The 25,850-nt window shown below is 39.1% G+C and overlaps 1 protein-coding gene across 1 annotated transcript; it reads left to right on the top strand.

Annotated features, from left to right (window-relative positions):
- Positions 1 to 59: 59 nt before the first annotated feature.
- On the top strand, positions 60 to 25,255 carry LOC131778218 (PH-interacting protein-like). The gene is made up of 44 exons (XM_059094606.2): positions 60 to 226; positions 304 to 362; positions 430 to 459; positions 647 to 706; positions 1,518 to 1,668; positions 2,109 to 2,201; positions 2,607 to 2,692; positions 2,806 to 2,880; positions 3,129 to 3,269; positions 4,666 to 4,746; positions 4,875 to 4,903; positions 5,573 to 5,644; positions 6,282 to 6,352; positions 6,944 to 7,044; positions 7,145 to 7,185; positions 7,787 to 7,885; positions 8,329 to 8,380; positions 8,567 to 8,668; positions 9,606 to 9,672; positions 10,285 to 10,352; positions 10,574 to 10,702; positions 11,285 to 11,362; positions 11,812 to 12,031; positions 12,823 to 13,039; positions 13,391 to 13,487; positions 14,036 to 14,271; positions 14,398 to 14,475; positions 14,944 to 15,079; positions 15,305 to 15,424; positions 16,142 to 16,249; positions 16,567 to 16,639; positions 17,022 to 17,073; positions 17,203 to 17,285; positions 18,238 to 18,349; positions 18,742 to 18,803; positions 19,042 to 19,345; positions 20,117 to 20,242; positions 20,650 to 20,713; positions 21,238 to 21,291; positions 21,484 to 21,519; positions 21,655 to 21,717; positions 22,234 to 22,329; positions 22,591 to 22,743; positions 23,158 to 25,255. The coding sequence occupies exons 1-44, from the start codon at positions 193 to 195 to the stop codon at positions 24,328 to 24,330; spliced, it is 5,382 nt and encodes a 1,793-aa protein (XP_058950589.2). The 5' UTR covers positions 60 to 192; the 3' UTR covers positions 24,331 to 25,255.
- Positions 25,256 to 25,850: the final 595 nt, after the last annotated feature.

The following is a 25,850-nucleotide window of genomic DNA, read 5'->3' as shown; positions in this document are numbered from 1 at the left end:
CGTGTGAGCATGCGCACTGCGTCCTTTATGATTATGCATGATGTCATGACAAAAAGAAAGTCGAATGCTGTTTGCCGCCATGTCACGCTTTAACCGTTGATGGCGAAAAGAACGAACGTTTTCTTCAATTGAGATGACGGTAGGATTATTTTGGCAAGAAGAACATTTTGTTCATACAAGCCTTAACCCAGAATGGTGAACACCGAGGACGAGGATGTTGAAAGAGGTTCGTTTCGTTCGGTCACATTTTGTCTCCTCTGCCTGTAACCTTATAGTTCTTTTCTCTTGTCCGAAATCCTACAGAACTTTATTTCCTGATCGCGAAGTTCCTCTCGAAGGGCCCCTGTGTACGTGCTGGATTGGTAAGTTCAACTTGCGTGGGTTTATTCCGTTTAAATTTCGAACCAACACGTTCCGTTTCTCACGCAGGCATTGAAAGAGGAGTTGGTCGAACATCAGGTAAGTACCCCTTTTCTCTAAAACCCGTTGGACATAGGTGCAGTTACACCTCTACGATAACATTATATATTTTACAGCAAAGAAAGCTCCTCAGTTGAACAGTTTTGACCCCAGCGAGGTAAGCAGACAATAGATTTTAATTCATGCCATGTTGATAGTTGATCCTTTCCTGTATGTCCTCTCTTAGCTTTTGCGTCGTCGTGTGGATTGGAGGGGCGAAGAACATGACCAAACCTACGAGGAAACGGTACACTTTTACCCCATTTACAGATCTTGTCGACTGCGCGATTTAAAGCTTTTTCTCGACTTGCAGCCTTGAAAATTTATTGGGGATTTTTAAGCGGGGAACAAAATTTTATTTTCCTAGCATCGTGTGGGCGAAGCCCGACAAAAAATGGAGAAATTTATTTTCCGAGCGTATTTTCGACTGGCAAGCAGATTGTGTTTTTTGCAGCGTTCATTACGAAATTTAGGCTGTGTTTGACACCCAACAACTTATGCATACCAAGCCTTTGTCTATTCATATGCTAATCAGTTATTTATGGTTTTTATTTCAAGCGAGCCAATCAGATCAGAGGGTGCTGCGTGTCGGCTCAGTTTCCTATTGTATTGCAAATGGGAGATTGAAATTCCAGCTGTCAACACGACGTCAGAATAATATAAATAGCATTTCATTTCCGCCGCTTAGTGGCTTAAGATCTAATATCTAGCTCGTCGTGTTACTACTGAGGACAGATTCGCTCGCGCTCGTTTCTCTAGTATTCATTTCGTTTCGATTTCAAAGTTTCAGTCTTGATCGGGCGTAAAAAAACACATCAAAGTTGCTCTGAACAATTTTATTTCGGTTTCCTTTATGCAAAATAAACACATTTTGTTTTCTTGTTCTGTAAAGAAGGCCTGGTTACCACATTGAACGTTTGCGATCTTCTGTACCATATATTTTTTGTGGTCTTGCGGTTTTGAAAATATAATTTTTTCCTGTGGCATTAAATGTGTAGAAAATCTGAGGGAAACCATAGGGTATTATGAATCTACAACGCCAATATTTTTTCCATTAGGTTACCGAGAATAACCACATACCAGATGATTTCTTACTGCGAATAGCTAAACGGCTCGGACCTTTGGTCGAGCAATGTGTACCAGGGAGTGTAGAGGGCTATCGTTCCTTGCTCGGAGCTGGAAGGCAGAATTTGTTGCGGATATCTTCAGGTACTACGCTGCGTGTGCTGACTGCATGAAGTTTGATTCATTAACTTTTAAATAAATTCTCTTCTCTGAAATGCCGAACGAATGTTATTTTGCACGTGGAACATGTTGGAAGTGACCCAGACTTTCAACCACAATCTATGGCTAAAAAATATTTTTGCTAGATCAAATGAACGATCCTTTAGAGCATCATATAAACTTGATCCCACCAACTTCAGCCTCTTGTTCCCAAAATACTTCCTCTGTCAGTACAACTTGAAATTTACTAGTGTGAAGCTAGTCTTCACCTAGAGTGAAGCTTACAGACTGGAGCAAGATAAAGTTATGTGGAAAAAACTCTATTAGGAAAAAGCTCTGTTAATTTCCAGATTAATTTCCAGTTAATTTTTTAATTTTTAGTGCACATATGAAATGCCTTTCATTTAATTATTATTTTTTCTAAGAACCAAGCAAACCAAGTGTGAGCTCATTAGCTGTTTGTTATCATGGAGCACCATTATTGCCACCAGTAAAAAGAAGGATTCCGGGAAATATTGGTGAGATGTTGAACAGAAACAATTCTTAGTGTCTATTCACAACAACATCAAACAAAATTTATATATTTTAGCAATTAAAATACATATCTAACAATCCCTACCTGCAAAATAGCAAAGCTAATGGAGGAAATAAATAGCAGTAAAAATACACTGTAGGAAATGCACCTTTGTAGGGTTGAAATCGAGTGGAATAGTGATTGCTAGGAAAATGGTCTGTTCATGCAGTTCACTTGTTTTTGTATTTTTCCTCAATGGACTCAGAATATATCCTGCCTTAATGTTCCTGAGTTCCTGAGTGTTTCTATGTTGTGATTATTACTCTTCTACCTTCTTTAAGAAGACCTCTGAGGTAAGCCATTTAATAAAAAAATGATACCTTAACTAATTCCTTTCATGGTATTTCAGGTCATGTGTTATGCAGCAGAGAGATCAGTGGAACGTCCAGTATCAGAAATGTGGCACAACCAAATCTTTACACAAAAATATCTATGGTGAGTTTTTTCTACTCCTAAAAACCACAAGTATTTGTACATAGCTTACGTCAACTTTCTTGAGCCTGCATGTTATAAAGGTTAGTAACACCTGTTTGTGTTTTTTTCTATAGCATCGCAGAATACTTGGTCATCTTTCTGCTGTATATTGTGTGCTCTTTGACAGAAGTGGCAAATGCATTGTTACGGTAAGTTGATTTTAAAGAAGTCCAATAGACATTGAAGTAAAAGAACTAAAGACTGAATAAACAAATTGTGAAAACCCTTCACAAACTAGAGATATTCTCCTAGCTTGTAAGAATAATATTCTCCACTTTGCTTGTTCCTCAGCCAGTGACAGTTCATGTTTAGTACTTCCCAGACCTTATCATTTGGTTATTACAAATGAAGCTGCTGGCGATAAAAGGAATTTGTTCATATTTGAATTGTCTCGCAGGGTGCTGATGACAGCTTGGTTAAAATCTGGTCCAGTGAAGATGGTAGACTTCTTGCCACTTTGAGAGGACATCAAGCTGAGATATCTGATATTGCAATTAGCTATGAAAACAACCTTGTTGCAGCTGGAAGTTGTGATAAGGTATTGTCCGATCATTATTATTTTATAGCAGAGCTCGCAGAGCGTAGCTCCATAATTATACAAAATAGTAGTAACCCATTAAGCCAAAAAATTTTTGATGTATGATTGTACAAGTGTACAAGGTGCTACTTTTGACATGCATGGTCAACTGTACTGCAGGCACACCAACCCCACAGCTTTGTTCAGTAGTTCAGTGGTCAGTGCACTGGGCTCCGAGTTGGAGGATCTGGGTTCTAGTCCTGGCCAGGACAAGTTGTGTGGGAAAAAAAAATGCAAGCTCTGCTTTTAGGCTTGGATAAATCTATATATTATTGTAGGAGACTGATTTTGGTGTCACTGAATCAGCCTTTATTGCTGTATTTGTACATGATTGCTTTTAACTCTTTCAATTCCAGATCTCACCAGTGATTATCCATAGTGTCTGTCATACAATCCTTATGATGTTAGCCTAGAGATTTTGGTGTTGGATCAACAATAATTCCTTATTGCTACACATGAAAAAATTACATGAGTAGCTAAATATGAGTGCATTTTTCATGTAACACAAGTACAAAGTTGTAACATGAGTGAAAATTACAAATAGCTTGTGTGCGCAGTCAAAATTTTGTCTGTCTTGACTATCTGTGATCCTTCTTTCATGTCAATAAGTAATAACATGAATTCAAGAACAATTTGGTGTAAATAAGTATGAGTAAAATTTTCAAAGTCAACAAAATTGCACAAGCCTGTAGGGTGAGTGCAATTTGTAGCCTTGAAAAATTCAGAAGTGCTTATTCACACCAAATTGCACTCCATTTCATGTCATAACTTATCAATAATTGATATTTTTCTTTATTCTCATCACTTGTCTGCTTGATGTTGTATTTATATTATAAGGAGAAATTATCTCTTGCTTACCTAGTGGAGGTAGTGAAAGAGTTATGGTACTTTGTGGCTGTGTCTATTAATCATAACCATTACAGTTTCCTCAAATGTAGATAGTGCATTAGCTGTTTTATTTTTCACTTATCATTCTGTACAGCTGTTCAGCTAAATCTACTAATCGCAGAATTGATCCTAACAACCATAGCAACAACTACTTACCCTGGATGAAAACTGGGAAATTTCCCAAATGGAGGAATTTTTTATTTTAGACACTGTCTCTACCAGAGATGTTTGTCCTAAATGTATTTGCTTTTTCAGGAATTTGTAACAGTTATGATAAATTGGTAACAGGACTTTGTGTTGTTTAATTGAGTCTGTAATCATTCTCATGTCGAATATTGTTAATCACTGGTATGATTAAAGACCATGTGATTACAGACTCCACTCGGTCCTATTACCATTATCTTCAACATGTGCCAAGTATACTTTCAACTCAGTAAGTGAGCAAGTGATGTTTTTTGAACTGTTTCAGGTGATTCGGGTGTGGTCTATAAAATCCACAGTTCCAGTAGCAGTGCTCCAGGGACATACAGGCATGATAACTTCTCTTCAGGTGTGGTACTTGAAATAGTTTTTGTTTCTAGAATGGAAAATGTATTCTGTAGCAATTATTTAATTGTTAATCAATTTTCTTCAGAACAGAGTTTTAATTATTAATGCTGTAATTTTTTTCATCTACAGTTTTGCCCTTCACCATTAAATGAATCAAGGTATTTAAATTTTCAGGTTCCTCTTTCTTGGTTTGTTTCTTACTTAATTTGAGAAATCACAAAAGTGATAGCTAGATTGTGTTTAAGGGTTATGATTTTTCTCCCCCACGTGTGACATAATATCAATGGCTGATGTTGATTTTCCGAGCTGCGATGCTACTGGGTCAAAACATGGTATAAATCAAATCTTTCAAGGCAAAGTTGAGCCCAAAGACTGAAAAAAAATGTTTGAACATTGATACTTAATCTATAAGCTGCAATTTAAAAATGGTTCAATTTTAGGTTTCAGTTCCCTGTTAAGATTTCCTTTTTTTCAAGTCCATCAATATCCTTATTTATTTTACAACTTTTTTTTTTGTCTGTCTACACGCTTATGATAACTAAATTTATATTTGTGGTGGTAGTAGTATGATAAAAGGGGTAGGTGATGTTTTAGCTTTCATTAGTTTTGTTTAGTGTGCATTATTGTTATAAGAAAAACATATTTATCTAATGTGCCTTTCCTTATCTCAAAAAATTCAGTAAAGCTTTACACCATTTCATTTGGTTATCTTGCCATTTAAGTTTCTTAAAAAATAGCCTTAATCTAAATTGAAAGAGAAATACTCTCATGTATCGTAAGCCAACAGTGATGTAGTTTGAATTATGCATTTGTTTATTTTATCGTAGGTATCTGGTGTCCACTGGTGGAGATGGAACAGTTTGCTTTTGGAAATGGGATTTAGCAACCTTAACTTTTGAGTGAGTGTTGAAAATAGTATGGCATACTCTGCATTACACACAAGTCAGTTTGCAAAGCAGGAATGGCACAGTAGTGAGAGCACTTGCCTACCACCATCATGGCCCTGGTTTGATTCCCAGACCTGGTATCACATGTGGATTGAGTTTGTCATTGGTTCCTGTCTTTGCTGCAAGGGTTTTCTCTGGCCCCTCCAGTTTTCCTCCCTCCACCAAAACCAACATTCCAAATTCCAATTTGACCTGGAAATTGTGGATAAGAAGAACCACCTTGTGGAATGTCTATTGCTAAATTCTCATTTATTCCCATTCCCATTTTAACCCTTTCACTCTCAAGATCTAATTAGTAATTCTCCTTACTATCTGCCATACAATTCTTATGATGTTAGTTCAGAGAATTTGGTATTGCATCAACTAATAATCCCATGATTGGTATTCTTCCCTATTCTCATCACCTGCCTAGTTGATATTGTATTGATGTTGTAAGGAGAAATTCTGTCTTGGTCACTTGTGGGAGTGAAAGGGTTAAGTATTTGAGCTGTCTTGAAATAGGCAAGATTCACAAGTCAAATCCATGTACAGCTTAAAGAAATGTTTGTATTAGTCAAATTTTAACCTCCTTGTACTTCTTTTTTTTAAGCTCCAAGCCTATTAGATTCATTGAGAAGTCACGACCTGGAACACAGATGGTGTGTTCCTCATTCAGTCCAGGTAACATCATACAAAGTACTCTTAGTCAGTGTTTCTAAATTATTAATTTTCTGCTGCACCATTGAATAACATACAAGTTGTGGAGTTCAAGATGCATAATGAGATTGCAAGGCTGTTAATCGTTTAGTGGAACTCACTTGAATCAACTGTGAAAGCTCTTTGAGCTGCTTCATTTAGAAAATCTATGTTTTGACAATGATTACCTAAGAAATAGTAATCAAACATCTTGCACATGCATTTTATTTTTAATTCATCGTATACAAAGCTTTTGTCAAAGGCAAGGAAACTACAAAAAGTAAAAATTGGAAAATGAAAATGAATGAGATGAAAATAAACAAATACTGAAAGAACTGGGAATATTAAGAATACTTACTACAGACTAACAATGATAACCATAACAGGAAGTTCTTTATGTTGACATGTAGCTTTTAACTTCCATGTTTGCATGGTTTTATAGAAAGATGCACTAAACCTATTAATTTTATAATCTAAATTTGCTTTTAGTTCTATGTTTTATGTCTCTAAGACATACAGTACATGTAGTGGTATCTGTACAATGATTTGGTTTCTTTTTTTTTTTTTTTGCTGTAGGAGGAACATTCTTAGTGTCAGGAAGTACAGATCATTATATAAGAATATACCAAATGACTCCAGGGCCACCAGAGAAAATTGCTGAGTTAGATTTCCACAGTGTGAGTTTAATTTTATACTTAGCATTTCTCTTGTGAAGTCTTGAAACCAGTTCTGGATTGATTAAATTTTGATCTTTAAACATACCTGTTTCTTCTCTAGGATCATGTGGACAGTATTCAATTTAGTCACAAAGGAGACAGGTTTGTTTGCAATGATGGGTTGTTTACTGTTAGGAATGAACAAATAGCATATCCAAATATACCAAAAGTTACCTTTGTGGCCTGAAAATCCCTACTAAAGGTCTTTACAAAAAAACCCAGATAGAAATGCAGCAAAAATTTCCAATCATAGGCCAAATGAAAAGCTCTTCATTCAAACTGGTGCTTCATCTTTATCAAATTTACATGCTATTAAAATTTCTATCAAAGAATTATACACCATGTGACTCCATGTACTTGTAGCTCCATTTAGAAGTCAATCTTCAGTTTAAAGATTTTGAAATCATGTTTCCTTTGTGAATGTCCTTGAATACAAGATTGCAAAATATGGGTTTCAAGTCAAACTGAATATGTTAGTCATCTTGAAACATAAAACATTAAAAATTGCCAATCTGCACACTTCTTCTTAATGGTGTGTAAAATGGGCCATAAAGTTATCTCAACTGTTTCATTTGGGATTATGAAACAATTCATTGCTAAGTCATAAATTTTCTGACTTATATAATGTATGTAGTACATATCTTATCTAATGTATGTAGAAAGTGAAATAATTGAGAGATGTAAAATAATATATCTTTTACAGATTTCTCAGTGGATCAAGAGATGGCACAGCTAGGATTTGGTATTTTCACAGATCAGCATGGAGACCCATCTTGATTGATGTCAGCAAGAGACTTCCAAAGTATGTTTCATGATTGAACTCTTTACTTCAAATATCTTTCCAATTTATCTTCAAAAATGACTCTCCTGTCCCAAAGTGTGGATGAGTTATTAAACTCATCATTTTTCAGGCATTATGCATAGTCAGAGTTGTCTAGTTGTCTAAGAGCTAGAAGAAGGCAGACTCGGGGAGTGGCTCTGAAGGTGTTGACTTGTGACTTTCACCATAAATTCAAGATGTTTAAGATATTAGTTAATGCAAATGGATTATAAAACTTGGTACCTACATGTAATAAGGACTTTTTAATTTTAAGCAAGTTGCCCACCTACTTCTGATCCTGAGGAAAACCCTAGTAAATATTGAGTACTTTTCTGAATGAGTGGATTATTGTCAGTAGATTTTGTAATTTAATTGGCTTTGTTTGACTTGTTTTGTTTATAAAGTTGCTTTATTTAACCTCACAGTTCATCACCAGTAGAAGAGTCAGTCAGAGCTCTGAAGCCAAGAGTTACCATGGTAAGACTTGGTAAACTTAGTGATAAATTGAATAATTTTGAAATATGCATTACAAAATAATTTATATAATGATGTGTGGGGAGTTCAGGGATGCAGAAACTGCTGATCCAGTATTTTCCATACTTTTGTTTCAATTTTTGTAATTAGTAATCACACTGAGAAATGTTCCATTTTTTGCTGTATCAGGTCGGGTGGGATCTGTGGGATCAGCATGTGATTACAGCTGTTAATGACAATACACTGAAAGTGTGGGAAGCAGCTACAGGAAATCTCTCACTTGTTCTCTGTGTAAGTATCAGTATTGTTAAGAACTGAAATCCATAGTGGCACCATCATTTGAGGATACTGTATGGTACAGGAATGCCAAAGTTAGAGTTTGGCTTTGAATAAGCCCAACCTTCCAATTTAAATCTGAGGAAAAAAGTAAATCAGTGCTCCATGGTGTGCCAAAATCATTAATTGGTCCCCAGAATGAAAAAAATTTGGTTGTCAAGAGAAAACATTGCAATTTATTAAATGACTACTGCACACCAAATAGAAACAAAAAATGTCACCTGAATTTTCCCCACTCCTAATGAGAGGCTTTGTACCTCATGTTGGTAGTAGCACCCAACTACATGTAGTGTCTTGGAGTCAGGGGTTCAAGTCCTGTTGAAAGCAAAGCTATTTTTTTAAGGTTTCTTTTCTGTAATTGCTGAAATTGTGGCTCACTTGTGAAGAGCATTACTTTACTTGAAAATGTTTCTAGTTGCCCAAATGGTTGTAGCCCAGGGCCAGGTTGTTCAAAGCTGGGTTAAGATAACCCAGGGTTAGTGTGAAATCCGATTTCAGATCTAAAAGCTTTAAAAGAAAGTTAAATCGAATTCTTTTTGTCTAGAGTATGACTATTTGATGCTTTGAAAAGGACACTGAAAATTTTCCCAAAAAGGCTTTAGAGTAAAGGAATAAAGAAACCCAGATTAAAATCTAACCCTGGGTTAGCACTAATCGGCCTTCGAACAACTGGGCCCAGTGCTCCAAATATTGTTCCAACTGTAGTTTAACTGTCCTCTTTGTGTTGGAGCCCTCCTTTCTTATGTATACCTTCCCTGTTCATGAAAACATTTCCTCTGGGAAAAAAAGTTGTGCATTAATACTTTCCGTTCCTTACATGTTCATGCTAGGTACAATTTAGGTTCATTTTGGGTGTGAATTACACTGAATGATATCAAATTTACTTCTTCAGGGACATCAAGATGAAGTGTTTGTCCTAGAGGCTCATCCAACAGACCCCCATGTTCTTCTAAGTGCAGGTGAAACATGCTAAACTGAAGTCAAAATAAGGGCTGATAAACTTGGTTGAAGCATGAAAATAGCAGTCCATTAAAGAAAAAAAAGAAAAGATTCTCACTATCATGCCAAATCATTTTAAGTGATTAAACATTGATTGCATTGGCTGGGGAGTGGGGATGGCATAATGGTGAGAGTGCTCACCTTCCACTGCTGTGGACTGGGTTCAATTCCTCACCTGTCATAAGCAGGGTGAGTTTGTTGTTGGTTCTCATCCTTTCACGGAGGGCTTTTCTCCTCCTTCCACAAAAACCTTCATTCCAAATTTCATTATGACCTGGAAACAGTGCTCAAGAATAGCCACCTCGGGGAGTGTCCATTGCAAACTTCCCACGATTCTGACTTTTGCTTAATTTCTGTTGTCCGTTTGATCTTCCCTAAATTATGATGGAATTACTTTAAGACACTGAAACTGGCTATCTATGTGGAGAGTGAAGCACACATTGAAGACAAGCATTTTGATGGAGTTCACATCTCTCAACTTCTTTCATTTTTCTTGGCTCCTGGAATCTGTCTTGATACCATACTCAACAGTTCCTTTTTAATGGCTTGGGCCTAATTTTTGTTTTTGGCAGGTCATGATGGATATGTTATTTTGTGGGATCTCCGAACTGGCGTTAAAATCACGAGTTTCTATAATTCAGTGAGTACACTCATGCTTTGAGCAAGCCTCTGACTCCCAAGATCTGATGAGTAGGTCTTCTAGTTGCAATCTTTGTGATGAATTTGGTGTTATATGATCACAATAGAATCTTCCAGCTGAAATACTACTGTATCTCTTCTCTTTACCTATTTGCCTAATGTTGAATTAATTTTTCAAAAATTCAAAATGTAGATTAACAACCTTGTGCTCTTTCCTTTCAGCTTGAAGGTCAAGGCCACGGGGCTGTGTTCGATTGCAAGTTTTCACCGGATGGCCTCAAATTCGCCTCAACAGACAGTCACGGCCATCTGTGTATCTTTGGTTATGGTTCAAGTGATCGTTACAGCCAGGTAATTCGGTGACACATTTTATAACACACTCTTATCTACTACGTGTTCCACGTTACCTTTTATCCTGTAATTTTCACGGAGTGGTTTTCGATTAAGAGTCACAAGACCGAGAGAAAATTCATCAAACGGCCATCAGAACCAGGGAAAATGTCACGGCTCAAAATAGCAACAAACATACAGCTTGAAGCGCGGGAAAACGCGAGTGAACAAATTGTAATCGAGTTGAGTTTTGCATTTGATTAGCCGAAAAGTTGGACGAGACATTTAGATACAGTGCAGTGAAATAAAAGCAAATCAAGCCCGAATCACTTTCGACACTGAATAAAAAATTTCTCTAAAGAAAGATGTTGATATTTGTCTCGAACGTGGGACAGCTCATGGACAGCTCACATGTGAGCTCTCTGGGAGTTGCATTCATTGGTCTTGCGCCGCCACATCTTGCAGTCTGCTTTTTTTGCAGCTTTGTGTACACTTTTCGCCCCGAGCTTGCCTCGCAGCTTGACTTGTAGGCAATCCGGGTGACTTTGATCTCAGATAAAAACTGAGCATTTTCATTTACACATTTCGATTGTCTCACTGCAGGTTCCTAGTGAACAGTTTTTCCACACAGACTACAGACCACTTATAAGAGATTCCAACAACTACGTTCTTGATGAACAGGTACGCACTTGCCCTTTGCCAAACGTGATTAATTAGAGCACATTCCACAGGAGAGGAGGAGTTTTGGGAGAATGTTCTTAGAATGTAAAGAGCATTTTAAAATTAGATTTATGCCATTGAAACTTTTTCCTTTCACCTTCCATCCAAAAATCGGGTAAAATTTACCTTATGAAAAACGTGTGTATGTACGCATGAGAAATCTTCAGGGCCGATGGTTTGGGCCATACACCATTGTCTCCACTAAAAGGTATTATCGGCAACCACTTTTTTAGAAGTGAACCTGACAAGATTCTAGGCTGTGAAAGAATACTTGCAATGGACCTGCCAACTCATTCAGGAGAAGTACTACTGTAGTAATACTCCTTCTTGCCGCAAGAGAATGGAAAATAAATGCTGTAGCTATGCAAGTAGGTACCTTAACCCTGACTATGCATGTATTTGTTTTGCAGACCCAGACGGACCCACATCTCATGCCTCCTCCATTTCTGGTCGATGTAGACGGCAATCCTCATCCACTGCACTTTCAGCGTCTGGTGCCAGGTCACGGAAGCAATGTCCGCGACCCACCCAGGCCTGCCCTTCAACCCCCTCCCACACCAAGGGAAGATCTTCCTCCCCTACTGGCAGAGATCGAAGCTGCTGAGGCGCAGGAAAGGCAAATATTTCCAGGTTTGTTAAAATGGTTTATTTTTTTATATATATATATTTCCAGGTTTGTTAAATTGTTTTATTTTTATATATATAACCGATCTAACGCAATCTCTTGATATAAATGATCAAGAATATTAAGTAAATGAACGCTGGAAACGGTCCAGTCCCCCTGAGACTATATGTAGGTTCGGTTTCCGCCGTTCTCTCCAGTGTAGTCATCGATCTGCCCGATCCAAAGATCGCGGGCTCATTTCCGGAATTGCGGCCCAATATCGAAGCTACTCTTAAAGTCCGCTATAACCAACGGGACGCACCGATTGAAAGTTCTAACCCCTTTAACCGCGAAAAGTGATCAACTTGTGACTTCTCCAAACAATGTAAATATGTTATCCAGTAAGAAGGTGATGAGAACGCACTTATTTATCAGGGGGACTGTGTTTTCTTTACATATCACCAAATTCTCCCTCCTTATTTGTGAGAGGATGCGTTTAACCTGAGGGGAGAATGACTGATCAGATCTTGGGAGTCAAAGTTTATTTGTAAAAAGTAAAGTTTGTCTTAACCTTTCCACCCTAACATCAGCATTTGTATTTTCCGTACCGTTCTCCATACATTTCTTAAAGTGCTGACAAGGAGAATTTGTTTAACAATCAAGAGCTTCTTTGGTTGGTGATCATTTTCTTTTTTCTCGTGACCCTGATGTGTGATTCAGGGGTGATATTGTAAGGAGAAATTAGACGCTAGTCACTCCTTGGGGACAAAAGATTAATGGGCTTTGTTAAACTTGGTCTTTCTCCTGCTTTTTACAGCAGGTCTTCATTCCCCTCCACCTCATGGTCAGGGAGCAGTACCTCCCCTCCAGAGCCCCGGAGGAAGCCGTAACTATGGCATGCGTCAGATGGGTGACGTGGAAGGAGTTCGGCTGGTTCACGGTAACGTGCCTGTGATTCAGGACGTGTCTGAGTCTGACACTGCAGCGTGGAGAAATAGACGAATTGTGCCTGATAGCAAGCCAAGCATCGCTAAGTAAGTGTTTACAACACATTTTAACCGAGTGTCGTAAAGCCATAACCTTAAGTAACAATAATGATTTTCATTGGCTGGATGGCTAATCAGGACTAAAGAAAATGCCAAGAGGCGCCAATCCAAACTTAAGGCAAAATTCAAGTCGCGTTTGGTTGAACATAGTTTTGAATCTGATTGATCGAAAAGGTGGCGTGAGCCTTTTTGGACCAATTATTAACGTGGGAAAGCAATAAGATTTCGCGTTACCTTCGAAACTCGACACTGGGTAGAAAGTTGTTCTTAAATGGTTAATTTTTCCTTCATATTCTGAGACAAAAATAGACTCAATCTTAAATGTGTTTGTACTTGTAGGAGTGATGTGGAGAGACGGCTGTTACTGGGAAGAGAAGAAATGTTGAACTATCTTAGAGAGAAAAAAAGACGAGCCTTGCCCTCGACATCCAAAAGAGTAAGTACTCTGTTGATTGAGCCCCCTAAGGATAAGATGCTGAAGACATTTGGAGATCGGTCTTTTCAGGCAGCAGCACCATACTTATGGAACAGACTTCCTCATGAAATTAGAATGATTAAGTGTTTGGATAAATTTAAAAAAGCTATTAAAACGTTTCTGTTTAATGAAGCTTTTTGTAATCATTAACTCAGATATATTACATTAAAACAATTTATTCTTATATATTTTTAGCTACCATTACTATTGTAAATTTTATTTAGATATATAAGGTTTTTAATTTTTATTCAGTGTAAAGCACTATTGATCTGTACATGTAAATAGGGCTATACAACTAATAAATTATTATTATTATTATTACTTATTGACGTGAAGACTAGAAAGTATTTGTATGGCAGTCTTGAGTAACAATGTGTTGCTATATTTTAAGTCTGAAAGGTATATCTAGTAGTTTAACAGCCCTTGTTTGGTATAGAGTCTTTTAACGTCGGGTAAATGGTTTTCGATTATTTAGTACTGAATATTTTTGTCTCTCGTTCAATTCAAAGGTGACGGTTCATGTACCAGAACCACGAGTTGCCGAAGAAAGACCTCAGCAGGCTGCTCGTCGCACCTCAAATCGGCGGAATGCTGGACAGAGCTCTCGTGGAACAAGGAGACAAACTTACTCCACCAGAGCTACTGCCTCTATGGACGTAGAGGAATCAGCTGAAGAGGAGGCAGCAGCTACGCCTAGCGATACTGAAGAAGAAGACGAGGAAGATGAATGGTCTGAGAGTAGTAGGTATGTGGGAACACGGTTCTGGCTATATCGTTGTGTAGGGTATGCGTGACAGAGAAGTTACTTGACGGCCTAGGGCTGGTGTGTGACTTGAGTAATTTTTCACTGACTGTTTACTCTTATCAACAGTGAATCAAGTGAGTACTCGGATTGGACGGAAGAAGTTGGACTTAGAACACAGCAACAGACTGAGAACCGCCGTCCAAGGTGAATACATTTTTTTTTTTTTTTTGAACACGTAATTTTTAGAATCTTCTTTTGTCATAAAGTGTCTTTTTTTTTTTCCATTATCTTCTTGTGGTCAGCGGTGACTATGCACGTTCGAGCAGGCGAAGAAGAGAACCTCTGCAGTCTTCCTCCACAAAGAGAAAGACCTCAAATCTTTTGTCCAAATCTTTCTTTGGATTGATTGTCAGAAAGGTGCTACATCACGGTCTCTGCATCTTCGAAAATTTGCTGAGCCTTAACTTTTTTAGTTCGTCAAAGGCAATTCGTGTCAATCCTTTATCGTTAGTCAGTCTCGTTCCGTTTTGTTTACTCATAACTTTTTATGTTTTCTACCCTGACAAACGATTATTTCAAGATTCAATACTAAAAAAAAAAATCCAACTTATGCTAAGATGATTTCAGATATGGTGAATTATCTCTTGTGATATGTGCTTATTCATTCTCAAGGCGGGTGTGTAGAGTACTGAGTACATCAGAGGAGGAAGGGACCGAAGCGACTCAGCCAGGTCCCAGCTCCCCTCAGCGGCAACCCAAGGTTAAAAAAGAAAGTAAAAAAGCCAAGAAACCTGCTAAGAAAAAGAGAGTAAGTAAAGGTTTTATATGACCTGCGTTTGGTATTCATCTGTGCAATGATGGTGTATTAATTTTGTTTTTTTGTGATCTGGCTTGAATTGTTCTTGAGTGTTGTTTCTCTATTACAGAATGAAGTGTTATCAGGTTTGTTTGAAAAAAATACAAACAACGTGTGCAACGAGGTTGTCAGAAAAACAGAGAAACATGATGTAATTCATTCGTGTTTTGTTTTCAGCCGGCCAAAAAACCTAAAGTAGACGAAGTTCAGGAGTTACTCAGCTTATATCAGCCACCAGACTGGCTGATCTGCACAGTCACGCGCATCTCACCATACGTACCTCAGATTGGTGACGAGGTAAAGGAGATTGTCTTTGTTTATCTGTTGAAAAAGTTTTTGTCCTAATAGGTGTTTTCTCACGAGTAGTCTACTTCAGGCTTTCATTGGTTTCTTTTCTTTCTTTCTAACTTTTTCTTGATTCTCGCGTACTGAACTATAGACTTAGCTACTGGCGTTCAGAAAGTTAGAGAGTTTTTATGGTGCGCAAAATCGTTGGAACCCTTATGTTCCCTCGATTGCCTTTGCGCAACCCAAAATTCACAAATCGGTGGTGGTTGTCTGACGGATAAGTGAGCCGAAGTACAAATGTTTATCTAGGGCACTCAAATTAAGCGGGTCTTTTTTCTTTGGTTCTTGAGAAAAGTTTTCAATTAAAGTTTGCGTCAAAATGCCAAAACATGGGTGGTTGAACTGATTAAAATACATAACACTCACGCGTGCCGCCTTCCGACACTCACGCAGATGCACCCTAATGCCTAATGTTCACGTACAACACAGCAAGACCCTCTTCCTTGCGCAGAAATTATCATTCATTGTGCGCGCAGATTCCTATCACTTCCATTCTCATCACTAGCATTAAACGCGTGCCCGCGCAACACTCGCATGCCTTTGTCTGCCGAGCGCTTTCTTACGCATACGAAACGAACTTTTGGTGTGTTCTTGATGTTTTAAAATTCACTTAAGAATCATCTTATTTTCCAGCTGTGAACGACCTGGTTTCATCTCTATTTTCAGGTGTATTATTTCCGTCAAGGCCATGAACTGTACGTAAAGGAAGTGATTGCGCTGAAAAGTTACGAAATCAATCCAAAGAAGCAGTGTTTCTATAAACTGAGATTAAAGGTAGGCTACCTTAGCCTTCTTTATCACGTTCAAAGGGGGTAAGTTTCTAAAGAAACCGTGGTGCTGCGTTGGTGGGAGAGAATAACAGGGTAATTTAGTTTTATCAACTGAGTTGGTACCTTAAATAAGCCACCGTAAAGAGTTTCAAAGCTGACGTTTCGAGCGTTAGTCCTTCGTCAGAGCGATCGGAGGAACTGTGGAGTGGGTGTGTGTTCATATGCAGAAAATGAAGTTACGCTATTGTTGGGAAGATGGTGATGACGAAGTTTAGTTTCGATATTCTTGTCTTCACTATAATTTTTTGTCTTTTTTTGTAGGCTGAAGAGCTGTGTCGCATTGTAAGTCTGCATTACTCAGCTGGTCCACCAACTCTTTGCTGCTTAAAACTAGGTAACCTCTCTGCTCTTGATTTTGCTCCAAATGCATTCCTTCTAAATTAGCTGTTCGAACACGTGCTAGTTTACCTTTGGAAACGCACTTATTAACAAAAATTCTTCGTCAAACTGAATATACTGTATCTTGAATTTCTTATTTACCTATTTACGATGTCCCTGACAAGTGTCCTCATCAAGTCCTCTAAACTAGGAATTTTCGTCCATGACAACTCTTTCGTGAAGACTTTTCTTCGGGTTTGGACTAGGAGGTGTGTCGAGGAAAAATTTTTTTCATAACTTTCCATCAAATGTCTTGAGAAAATCACGGCTTCGGTTGCCTAGACAAGAAATATTGATAAAGTTCACCTAAAGAATTTCCTATTTACTTTTAATCGCAGCTCTAATAAATCCAGAGACAGGCAACAGCACAGGAGCAACGTTCACTGTCAAGTAAGAGAATACTGCCTATTGATTGGTTTATTATTCCGTACTCAAAATGTTAAATACATTCTTTGCGAACGCATGATTGGTGCTGGGTTTCTTTGCTGAAGTATTCATTGATTTCACTTCTTTTGCCAGATATCACGACGTCCCAGATGTGTTAGACTTCCTTGTATTGCGGCAAGCTTATGACGCGTCCATAAACCAAAACTGGAGACCTGGTATGTTAAGTCAGTTTAACTGTAGGCGATGAAGGCTTTCCTCCAATTTATCAAGTACGGTCTGACGCGACCATCTCCTAGCTGCCTAGCTGTGGATTTGTGTCATTGTATTGATATAATCTTACACCAACACCTCAAACTTGCGTTACCCCGGTATGACTATCCACTTTTAGTGGCCCTTTGCAACCTTATTCTTGACAAAATCATGGAGAATTCCACCTTTTTCGAGAACAATTTTGGAAAATTATCTCTATCTTGTCCCCACTCTCGCCACAGTCAGACCCGGAAGGGAATCATGCAACTGTACAATGATCATTCTAAGCCATGATATTCATAAAAGTCGATCTCTTTTCCTGCAAATTAAATCCTCTCTCAGACCAAATTTCTCTGAGCTTCATACCACATTATAGAGTAGAGTGTTTGTAAACCTCAGCCTACAGAGTGGGCAATTTTACGACAGAAATAAACACCAACGCGTTGAACCTGTTCAACTAGTTTTAACGTGTGTTGGTGTTGGTGTTGGTGTTTCTTTAACCAGTACGTGTTAGTGCCCGGGACTCTGAGAAGCTCTCTGAGCGGATTTTGTACTGTACCTTGCCCTCTTACAAGCAAGATTACGGCAGGGTCACGCCATGTTGTTGTGTGTCTCTTCCTGAGGGCTTGCAAGATTAATCTCAAAAGCATTTGTTTGAGACCTTTCTCCTTTCTTAGAGAGTGGAGTTAGGTTATAGGACAATGCTACATTCTATTTACGAAGAAATCTTTACTGATTTTTTTTTTTTTTTAACTTGTGCGATGGACTTCGCCGAAAAGGGGGAGCCGCTCTTTGCCTAATATTCACCTAAGATAAGAGTGATGGTCTCCTAAACTTCTCTCTTATACTTTAGCAGATAAATCAAACAAAAATTTGGATGTATCTTCAATGTTTTTTCGGTATTTCATCTTGTTTTAGGCAATCGCTTTCGCAGTGTCATTGACGAGACGTGGTGGGCGGGCGAGATCACGGATAGAAGTCCTTTCCAAACCGACTTTCCTGACTCTCACTTTCAGTGCTTCACTGTCAGGTGAGAAGAATGACCATGCAGTAATTTTTTCTTGATATAGCTTTTTTGGGGAAACAAATAGCAACAGAGAAAGGTAAACGCTTATCTTCAGAGTCCTATAAAAGAACTGTTGCACTGAGACTGATTCACTTGATTTTACAGTCTCGTGTACTGTTGTGTTCAGAGATGTCTTAATTATATCAGGAAAGTCCCTTTCGCGGAGGCCGCTACAGTCAGAAACAGTAACTGACCAACTGTGTTAGTTGGAGCGCAATGTCCCTGAAATCAGATCCGCTGATTTACCCCACGCTTTTACTTGACTCCAGCGAGTGGATATTAATTTATGTATTAACTGACGATTAGGTGATGACTAATATTAAATGACTAATATTATGACCTATGGAATTTTTCAGATGGGACACAGGAGAGGTCGAGCGAATGAGCCCCTGGGACCTTCAGCCCGTCACTGAACATGGTATGTACTCAATGATGTACCTTATCACGGCAGGCCGACCTAACTCTTCGCTCGGTCAGCATCAATTTTCACCCTAAGCTTGAGAGATTCACGGGGAGATCGAAATGTCTTGCTCATGAATCCCTTTCATTTTCTCTAAAATTTGAATATCAAAACAAAATGGAAGAAAGTTTTCTTCAACGTGTTGAAAAAAAGTTCACGTCTTCTCTCAATTTTTTTGTATTTTTATTTCCTTCAGATCCTGGCAACCCAGATCTTTCCGCCGACGCCTCAGGAGCAGCAACTAGTAACATACCGCTGACCGATGACGATCGACTTTCACTGGCGTATGACCCGGATGAAGAGTCCGAATGGCTTGGTGAGGGACGGGAGACCATGTCTCAGAGATTAGTAACAGGTCTGGAAGCGCTGAGTCAGCTGAATTTTGCGGGGCCGTTCGTATACCCGGTGGACGTGCAACAATACCCGGATTACTGGTCTGTAGTGCCTTACCCTACCGACTTGAACACCATTCGGGAGAAGCTCTTGAACAAGTATTACAGGTGAGTCTTGAAGTGTTGTTTTCAATTTTTTTGAGATCAGAATATAACTTTCCCTGCAAATTCAATTTATTCTCCAACAGCAGGTGATGAGGAGAGACAAACTTATCAGCTCTATTATCAGCGTTATTTTGATACGACTCCATATTCTCTTAACTAATAAACAACGAAATATAGGACAGCTATTAGAGAGAACTACCTATTCGCTATCAGGTGTTTTAGGGTTAAGAATTACGAAAGAGGACTTACAAAGATTTTCCGTAGACAAGTTAGAGGGTAGAACTTTTTCGAATGGCAGGTGTAGCACTATCTCTGTGAAACTTGTTCAAAACCAAACGTGGAAAATGGCTGAAGATTAATAAAGGCGCGCATGATGTATACATTTGCAGAGTAAAATTTTCGTATTTTTACACTTATCACGTTAGACTTTCATTCTCTCCGCTCCACTTTGGGTGTCAAAAAGTCAGCGAGTGTAAAGCGGAAGGTTTCATTATTTGATTCAATACCACTTTCTGAACAACTGCGTACCGACCCCTCCCCTAACCCAACATTAACCCTTACTTGTTATCAATTGACTGCAGTCGGTTTAAGGGAAGGGTGTTGGTGTGCAGTTTCTTTGATACTGGCATTGATTCCATTCTAGTCTATAGTCAGATTATTCCTCAGTACGAGAGAAGAATTACGACAAAATCTCGCTGATCGAGCTGTCATTTTAACAACAGCGTGGTTTGATGAAGTATGCATATTTATTTATATATTTATTTACCTTTTAAGGCGAGTTACTGCTCTTCTTTGGGAAGTAAAACAACTGGAAAGAAATGCTCGTCTTTACAACGAGGAAGAAAGTCAGATTGTTAGAAATTCTATGAAACTCGTGTCTGTGTTGAATGCGTTTATTAGGTGAGTATGGCTTAAATTTCTGCCTCGTTTGGATTTTTATTCAGTTTTGCTATCCGATTTACTCCGAGTATCACCCACCACTGTTTCTAAAAACGACGTAATATTCAAAAGCTTTTTACAAAGAGGTGTACCACCCTTAAAGGCTTCTAGTAAGTCAACAACCTCAAAAGTAAGAATAACAGAAACAACAACATCAGCGGTTAATTTAAGTTAATGTTAAAACTCTTACCTCTTTTACTGGCCATATCAATAAAATGCCTCAAAGCGTTCTTAAGTAAAAACTTAACCCACTCTTTATTTACGTTTGCATATACTTTTCTTTGAAATCGAAAGAACTACTCAAAAACATAGTTCAGGTCCCAGGATAAGCCTTAAAATAAAGTTGTTGTCGTGTTTTAACATGATAGGGACTCCACGTGTAACGATATACTTTCACTGTGTGAAGACGAAGAAGGAATCGAGGACGTTGAGGTTTGAGATTTGTTTTAAATTTTGACGGTTTTCCAGGTTTGATCCAACAGCTGCTGCATTGAGAGCATTAAACATTTCCTTGCTCTCAAGTTACTTCTCTTCTTAGTGAAACGATATTGTACTTAAGACTAAGTTGCAAAAGACTAATTATTGTAACCTTTGATTAGCTTCTCTTTCCTAGAGTGTTCTCTAAAGCTGATATATGAATGCCACCATACGATACCTTTCACAGAGCAAGTTAAAGCAATTCTCATTTCAGAGTGGAAAGTAATCTGGGAATACTTTTAATTTTGCTTTACTTCGCCCTGTGTTTGATCTTAGCAACTAGTACCACACACTGAACTAAGAAGTTGTAAATTGAAATAATGCCGTACCTTGGCCCCTCGCGTTTTCTTGCGCGTCAGTTCAGCGAGTCGATTCTGGTGGCATTTTTTTTTCTCGACTTTGTTACTTAGGGTTTGGTAGCAACACTCAATAGAAGAGTTCTCTAAAATTTAAGCCCCCACCTATGTTTGCTTCTGCAGGTTCAGGTTGAAAATATGTCCGAAGAGTCAGCAGGAGAGGGAGAAACGTCACAGGTACTGAATACGACCGCTGAGCTTACTTTAGCCTGAAGGGCAGGCTTGTTAGTGGGCTATACGAACTTAATTATTGTTATTCGCCCGATCGCGATGTTTTATCGAGCCGTAATATATAACTCGACTGTTCCCCCTGGTTTTCAATTCCCCAAGTCTAACTGCTGTACATTTTTTGTTGTACCTCTTCCTAAGGATTCTACTGTGCCAGGTTCTCGGAAAAGAAAACGAGTGAGTGCAACTTTCTAATAGTTTTTGAGGTTGTAGACTAAGCGTTATAGCATCAAGCGCTCGCTTAGAGTGCGTGTAATCACAATGGAAAGAGAGGTGATTGTTTTTTAATCAGAAAACCTTCTTTTTCTTCAGGAATCATCCAGTTCCGAAAGTCACAACAAACATATAAAGAGAGAGCAGGCCCCTCCTGTTGAGGTAAGCTTGTCTTTACCGTTGCTTTACGAGCAGTTATACATGGCTCACATTTCCTTCTTTCTTTATGATTTATTCTTCCTTGACTTTTCACTCGTTGCATATAAAATGGCACAATATCTCCGCACAAACGAGCTCGCGAAAAACATTTTGCTTACGTAAAAGTAATGTTACTGCAGAGTTAGGCCATATTTTTGTTGGCAGAGTTAGGCCATATTTTTTCTTGGAGCCCCCTCTTCCCGGGGGCTCCAAGGTTACCCTGGTAGACTTTTGCTTCAGCTGAGTCTTTGATACTACGCATGAAAACACTTCAGTGAACGGATTTTGTTTTTGTGGGGTGGCTACTCCAAAGCTGGGAAACTCCGTCTGCACTGTGCTGGTGTCAACACTGATGTGGACCTACAAAAACTGTGTGCGAACGGCGACCTGTTTTTGTTGTTGTTTTTGTTTGGTTTGTTGTGTTTTCTCTATTGTCTGAGAGCTTTTCAGTGACTAATTATATATTCTCTCTGACTCCAGCCGTGGATGCAGTCTGCTCATGAGCTGTTAGACTTCTTGGTGTCTCGTGAAGATGCCACGCCCTTCCGACACCCTGTAGATCTGAATGATTTCCCGGTGAGTTTACTTGTGAACCTAGGGTGTTTAATCGTAAAAAAAGGACTCAAAAAAGAAGAGGTAGTGAAACAGGAAGGAACTCGCCTTAAACTGATTTTGTGTGTGCATGTTTGTGTGTGTTGTCAAACGAATGTTTTACACTATTTTAACCGTTTTAATGACAGGAACACTTCATTGAAATTAAATTAGCCCTGGTTTCTCGTTCAACCCTAAGCAATACCAGCCTAACTTAAAACCGTTAATATTTACTTTTTGTGTTAGGACTACACCGAGGTAGTGGCCGAACCGATGGATTTCAGCACTGTTTATCGCCGATTGGAAGACAACTTGTATAGCGACCCGGAGACTTTCGTCCGAGATGTGCGCTTGATTTTCTCGAATTCAAGAGCATACAACACCATGCCGCGTTCACGGGTAAAGCGATATTATCTGACTTGTGTGAAAAATTGGTGACGCTTGTGGCGCGAATAAAATTAGTACTGACAACTTTTGATACTCGGGGTGCAGCATAGATAAGGAACATGCCATCAGTCTGATAAATTTTTTTTTTTGTTTTTTGTTTTTTTACCCCTAATTCGCCCAACAAACAAAGAGGAAGAGAAGATGACCGACCCAGAAAGCGACGTTATTCGCAGAATTAAGGTTCTTTGCCCCATCGTTTGGTAAAATATTTCTCTGTTGGCAAACTTCACTTGAGACGTATAATCATTTATAGGTTTCCACGACGTTGGTTTCATATCAAGTTAGCAACCGTACGATGGTACATCTCTCATTTGATTGATATTGTAAGGAAAAGGTACATAATAATCTGCGTATTTATTCTCTCAGATCTATGGAATGACTATTCGTCTGGCCGCCATGTTTGAGGATCGTGTGGACAGCGTATTGAGAGACTGGTACGAGGCTGCGTCAGGTGGTGCCCGACGCACCAGGTTACGGACCATGCGGTTGCTAGAATCACAAGCACCAAACACCAATAGTGTGTCACGACATCGTACATCCCATTCGGGACACCAGGCTGCCTCCAATGCAGCACATTACTCAGGCGTTAATTCCGGCGTAGATTCTCTTAGCGCACGAGAGAGCAGAACTCGTTCAATAGGCACGCGTGCCCCTTTTACGTCAGATTCAGAACACAGAAACGGTTTCGGTCACACCGTTACTTCGAGGACAGAAACCCGAACAAGCTCTCGGGTCAGCTCCCAATCCCGTATTGAACGGGATAACGATAGCGTTTTTGATGATACAGGAAGTGGTAGACAGACTAGATCAACAAGGTCAAGTGCACGGCGCGAGCTTGTTATGCGTTTCTCTGCTTCAAGGACACAACAGAATAGACAGGAGGAAAGTGTTTCGAATGGGCCGCCGGCGAGTAGGTATTCAACGCGCAGAAGTACGTCCTTAGCGCGGGGTTCTTCTAGTGTAAACGGAGAAGAGAGTGACGACGAAGGAGAAGAAGAAGATGGAGACGAAGAGGAAGAGGGTAGCGACGACGAAGAAGAAGAAGAACAAGGTGAAGGAAGCGATGAAGAAAGAGGAGATGAAGAACAAGACGAGGAAGAAGAAGAAGAGGAGGAGGACGACGAAGACGATGAAGAGGAAGATGATGAAGATGAAGATGAAGAAGAAGAAGAAGACAGTGACGACAGCGCTGTGCAGTCACGACAGCAAACTCGTCGAAAGGCAGCTCGACCTACTCACCGGCCCACTGTAACAATGCGGCCAAATTCAAAGCGCTCTGCTAAAACTGGTGCGTCTCACTCAGACAAACGAAAATCGAATGCGAGTTCTTCTCGTAGGACTAGCGACGCGTCGCAAAGAAATGAAACTCCTGCGCCTTCGCGACGAAGTTTACGGAGAAATTCGTCTGCGCGTCGCGTGCATTACAACGAAAATGACTCGGACAGCGGAAGTGATTCGCCTGGAAACGAAATTATTGGAGTTTCCAGTCGTGGTAGGGTGAGGAAACCAGCTATAAGAATGCAGGATTATGTTGAGTAAGCGATCCTTCAATTTACAATTGGAGTCCGAACGTCGCCTGGTGTGGGGCTTGAAGGTTATGTCCACAGAATTTACTTGGAAGGCGAGCAGAAGGAGTTGAAAATATGGTTCTTTATCCGCGAGTATCATAAAAAGAGGACGGTATAGGAGGTTGTAGGTTGATTTAACAACCACTTGCAGTAAAAAAAAAATTCAAAGATCGCCATTCCCATTCGCATTTTGATCCGAGTGAAAGGGATTGAACGGATAAGTGATTCACTGAAGTACCATGGTACAGTAAGAGGAAATTTTCTTCTTTCTTGTTCTGTCAGTCACGCAAAGGTACTAAGTGATTTGAGGCAACAAATGGAATAAATAACGCGAACTAATATTGAAAGTTACTATTCTTTTTGCAAATGAAGGAAATATTGAACCAGTGAACGTTTTGTAATTTTTTGTATCCATAAGTGCTTCGTCACAATCCGATTTAAAAACGCTACGTTTCTCTGTGACGGCTGGAATTTTAATTAGGTCTTTTCTTCAACATACAGGCATCTGAAAGCTTTATTACTTGAACTTTGCAATGCTCTCTAATCTGTTTACGTGATCCAAACTTGTTCATGATATTTCTCTATCCTTGTGTTTATAGTGCTAAAGGGAATACTTGAATGTTATATAATACTGGTATTATATATTCGTCATCCATTCGTTATGTACCGGAATTTTTCGCGTTTCTTGTGCGCATATGCATTAGAGAATAAGACATTCTTCTTTTTTCTTTGTTACTTTCGCGCTTTTCATATATTATTAGTTTTCGCGCTTTTGTAAGAGACCCCGGCTTGCGACGAACTTTATATGAATTACTGCTTGCAGCGACTGTTGCTCTGCATTAACAGCCATTTTGGTTGCATTTATTAATGAAATAAACGTAATTCTACAATGCTTATATGTGGTGTGTTTGTTTCTCTTGGAAGACTTGCAAAGTCAATAGTTGGGGGGTTGCAGTTGTTGGCAGTAGAGGCAGAGACAAGATTTACGATCGAGGAGGGTTTTCCAGATTCCGTTATCTTTTTAAGGGTATTCCAATTACACATTACTAAATCGGGAGAAGTTTTGTACTAAAGGGTGTTTCAAAAAATTTTTTCGGTCTGTACCAGGTTCTCGGTTAATGAAAGGGAGCAAAAAGCGGACGCGCGAAAGCTGAAGGGTCAGGCGCAACCATTTCTTTGACAGTAGCAACCGCCATTTGTCGTTCGCCCGTTCACTTATCCACCCTATCTGCTTGAGAGCCCGGAACACTCATTCAAAATGTCTAGATGTATCCATTTGTTACACGAACAGTGCGAGTTATACAAAAGACGATGTAAAACTCTCCTCAGAGCCTGGGTTTGTACGTATTCACCGAATAAGACCCAAAAGTAATAACTGAACGTGAAGTTTTAAAAACCAAATAATTATTGGAAAAGTTTTGTAAAGTGGCAGTTGAATAGAAATATATTTACCCAAATGAGGTGAAATCCTTCCAGAAGAAGGATGAAACC

This window comes from Pocillopora verrucosa, chromosome 9 (assembly GCF_036669915.1).
Source record: "Pocillopora verrucosa isolate sample1 chromosome 9, ASM3666991v2, whole genome shotgun sequence".
NCBI classification, from domain to species: Eukaryota; Metazoa; Cnidaria; class Anthozoa; order Scleractinia; family Pocilloporidae; genus Pocillopora; species Pocillopora verrucosa.
This window is presented reverse-complemented; position numbering and strand designations above follow the sequence as displayed.

Bases quoted from the DNA above. Each gene is read 5' to 3' on its own strand.
- LOC131778218 (XM_059094606.2), top strand. From the start codon at position 193: ATGGTGAACACCGAGGACGAGGATGTTGAAAGAG. The intron at 10,703-11,284 runs GTAATTCGGTGA...GTCTCACTGCAG, and splicing joins CAAGTGATCGTTACAGCCAG to GTTCCTAGTGAACAGTTTTT. The intron at 20,243-20,649 runs GTGAGTATGGCT...TTAACATGATAG, and splicing joins GTGTTGAATGCGTTTATTAG to GGACTCCACGTGTAACGATA.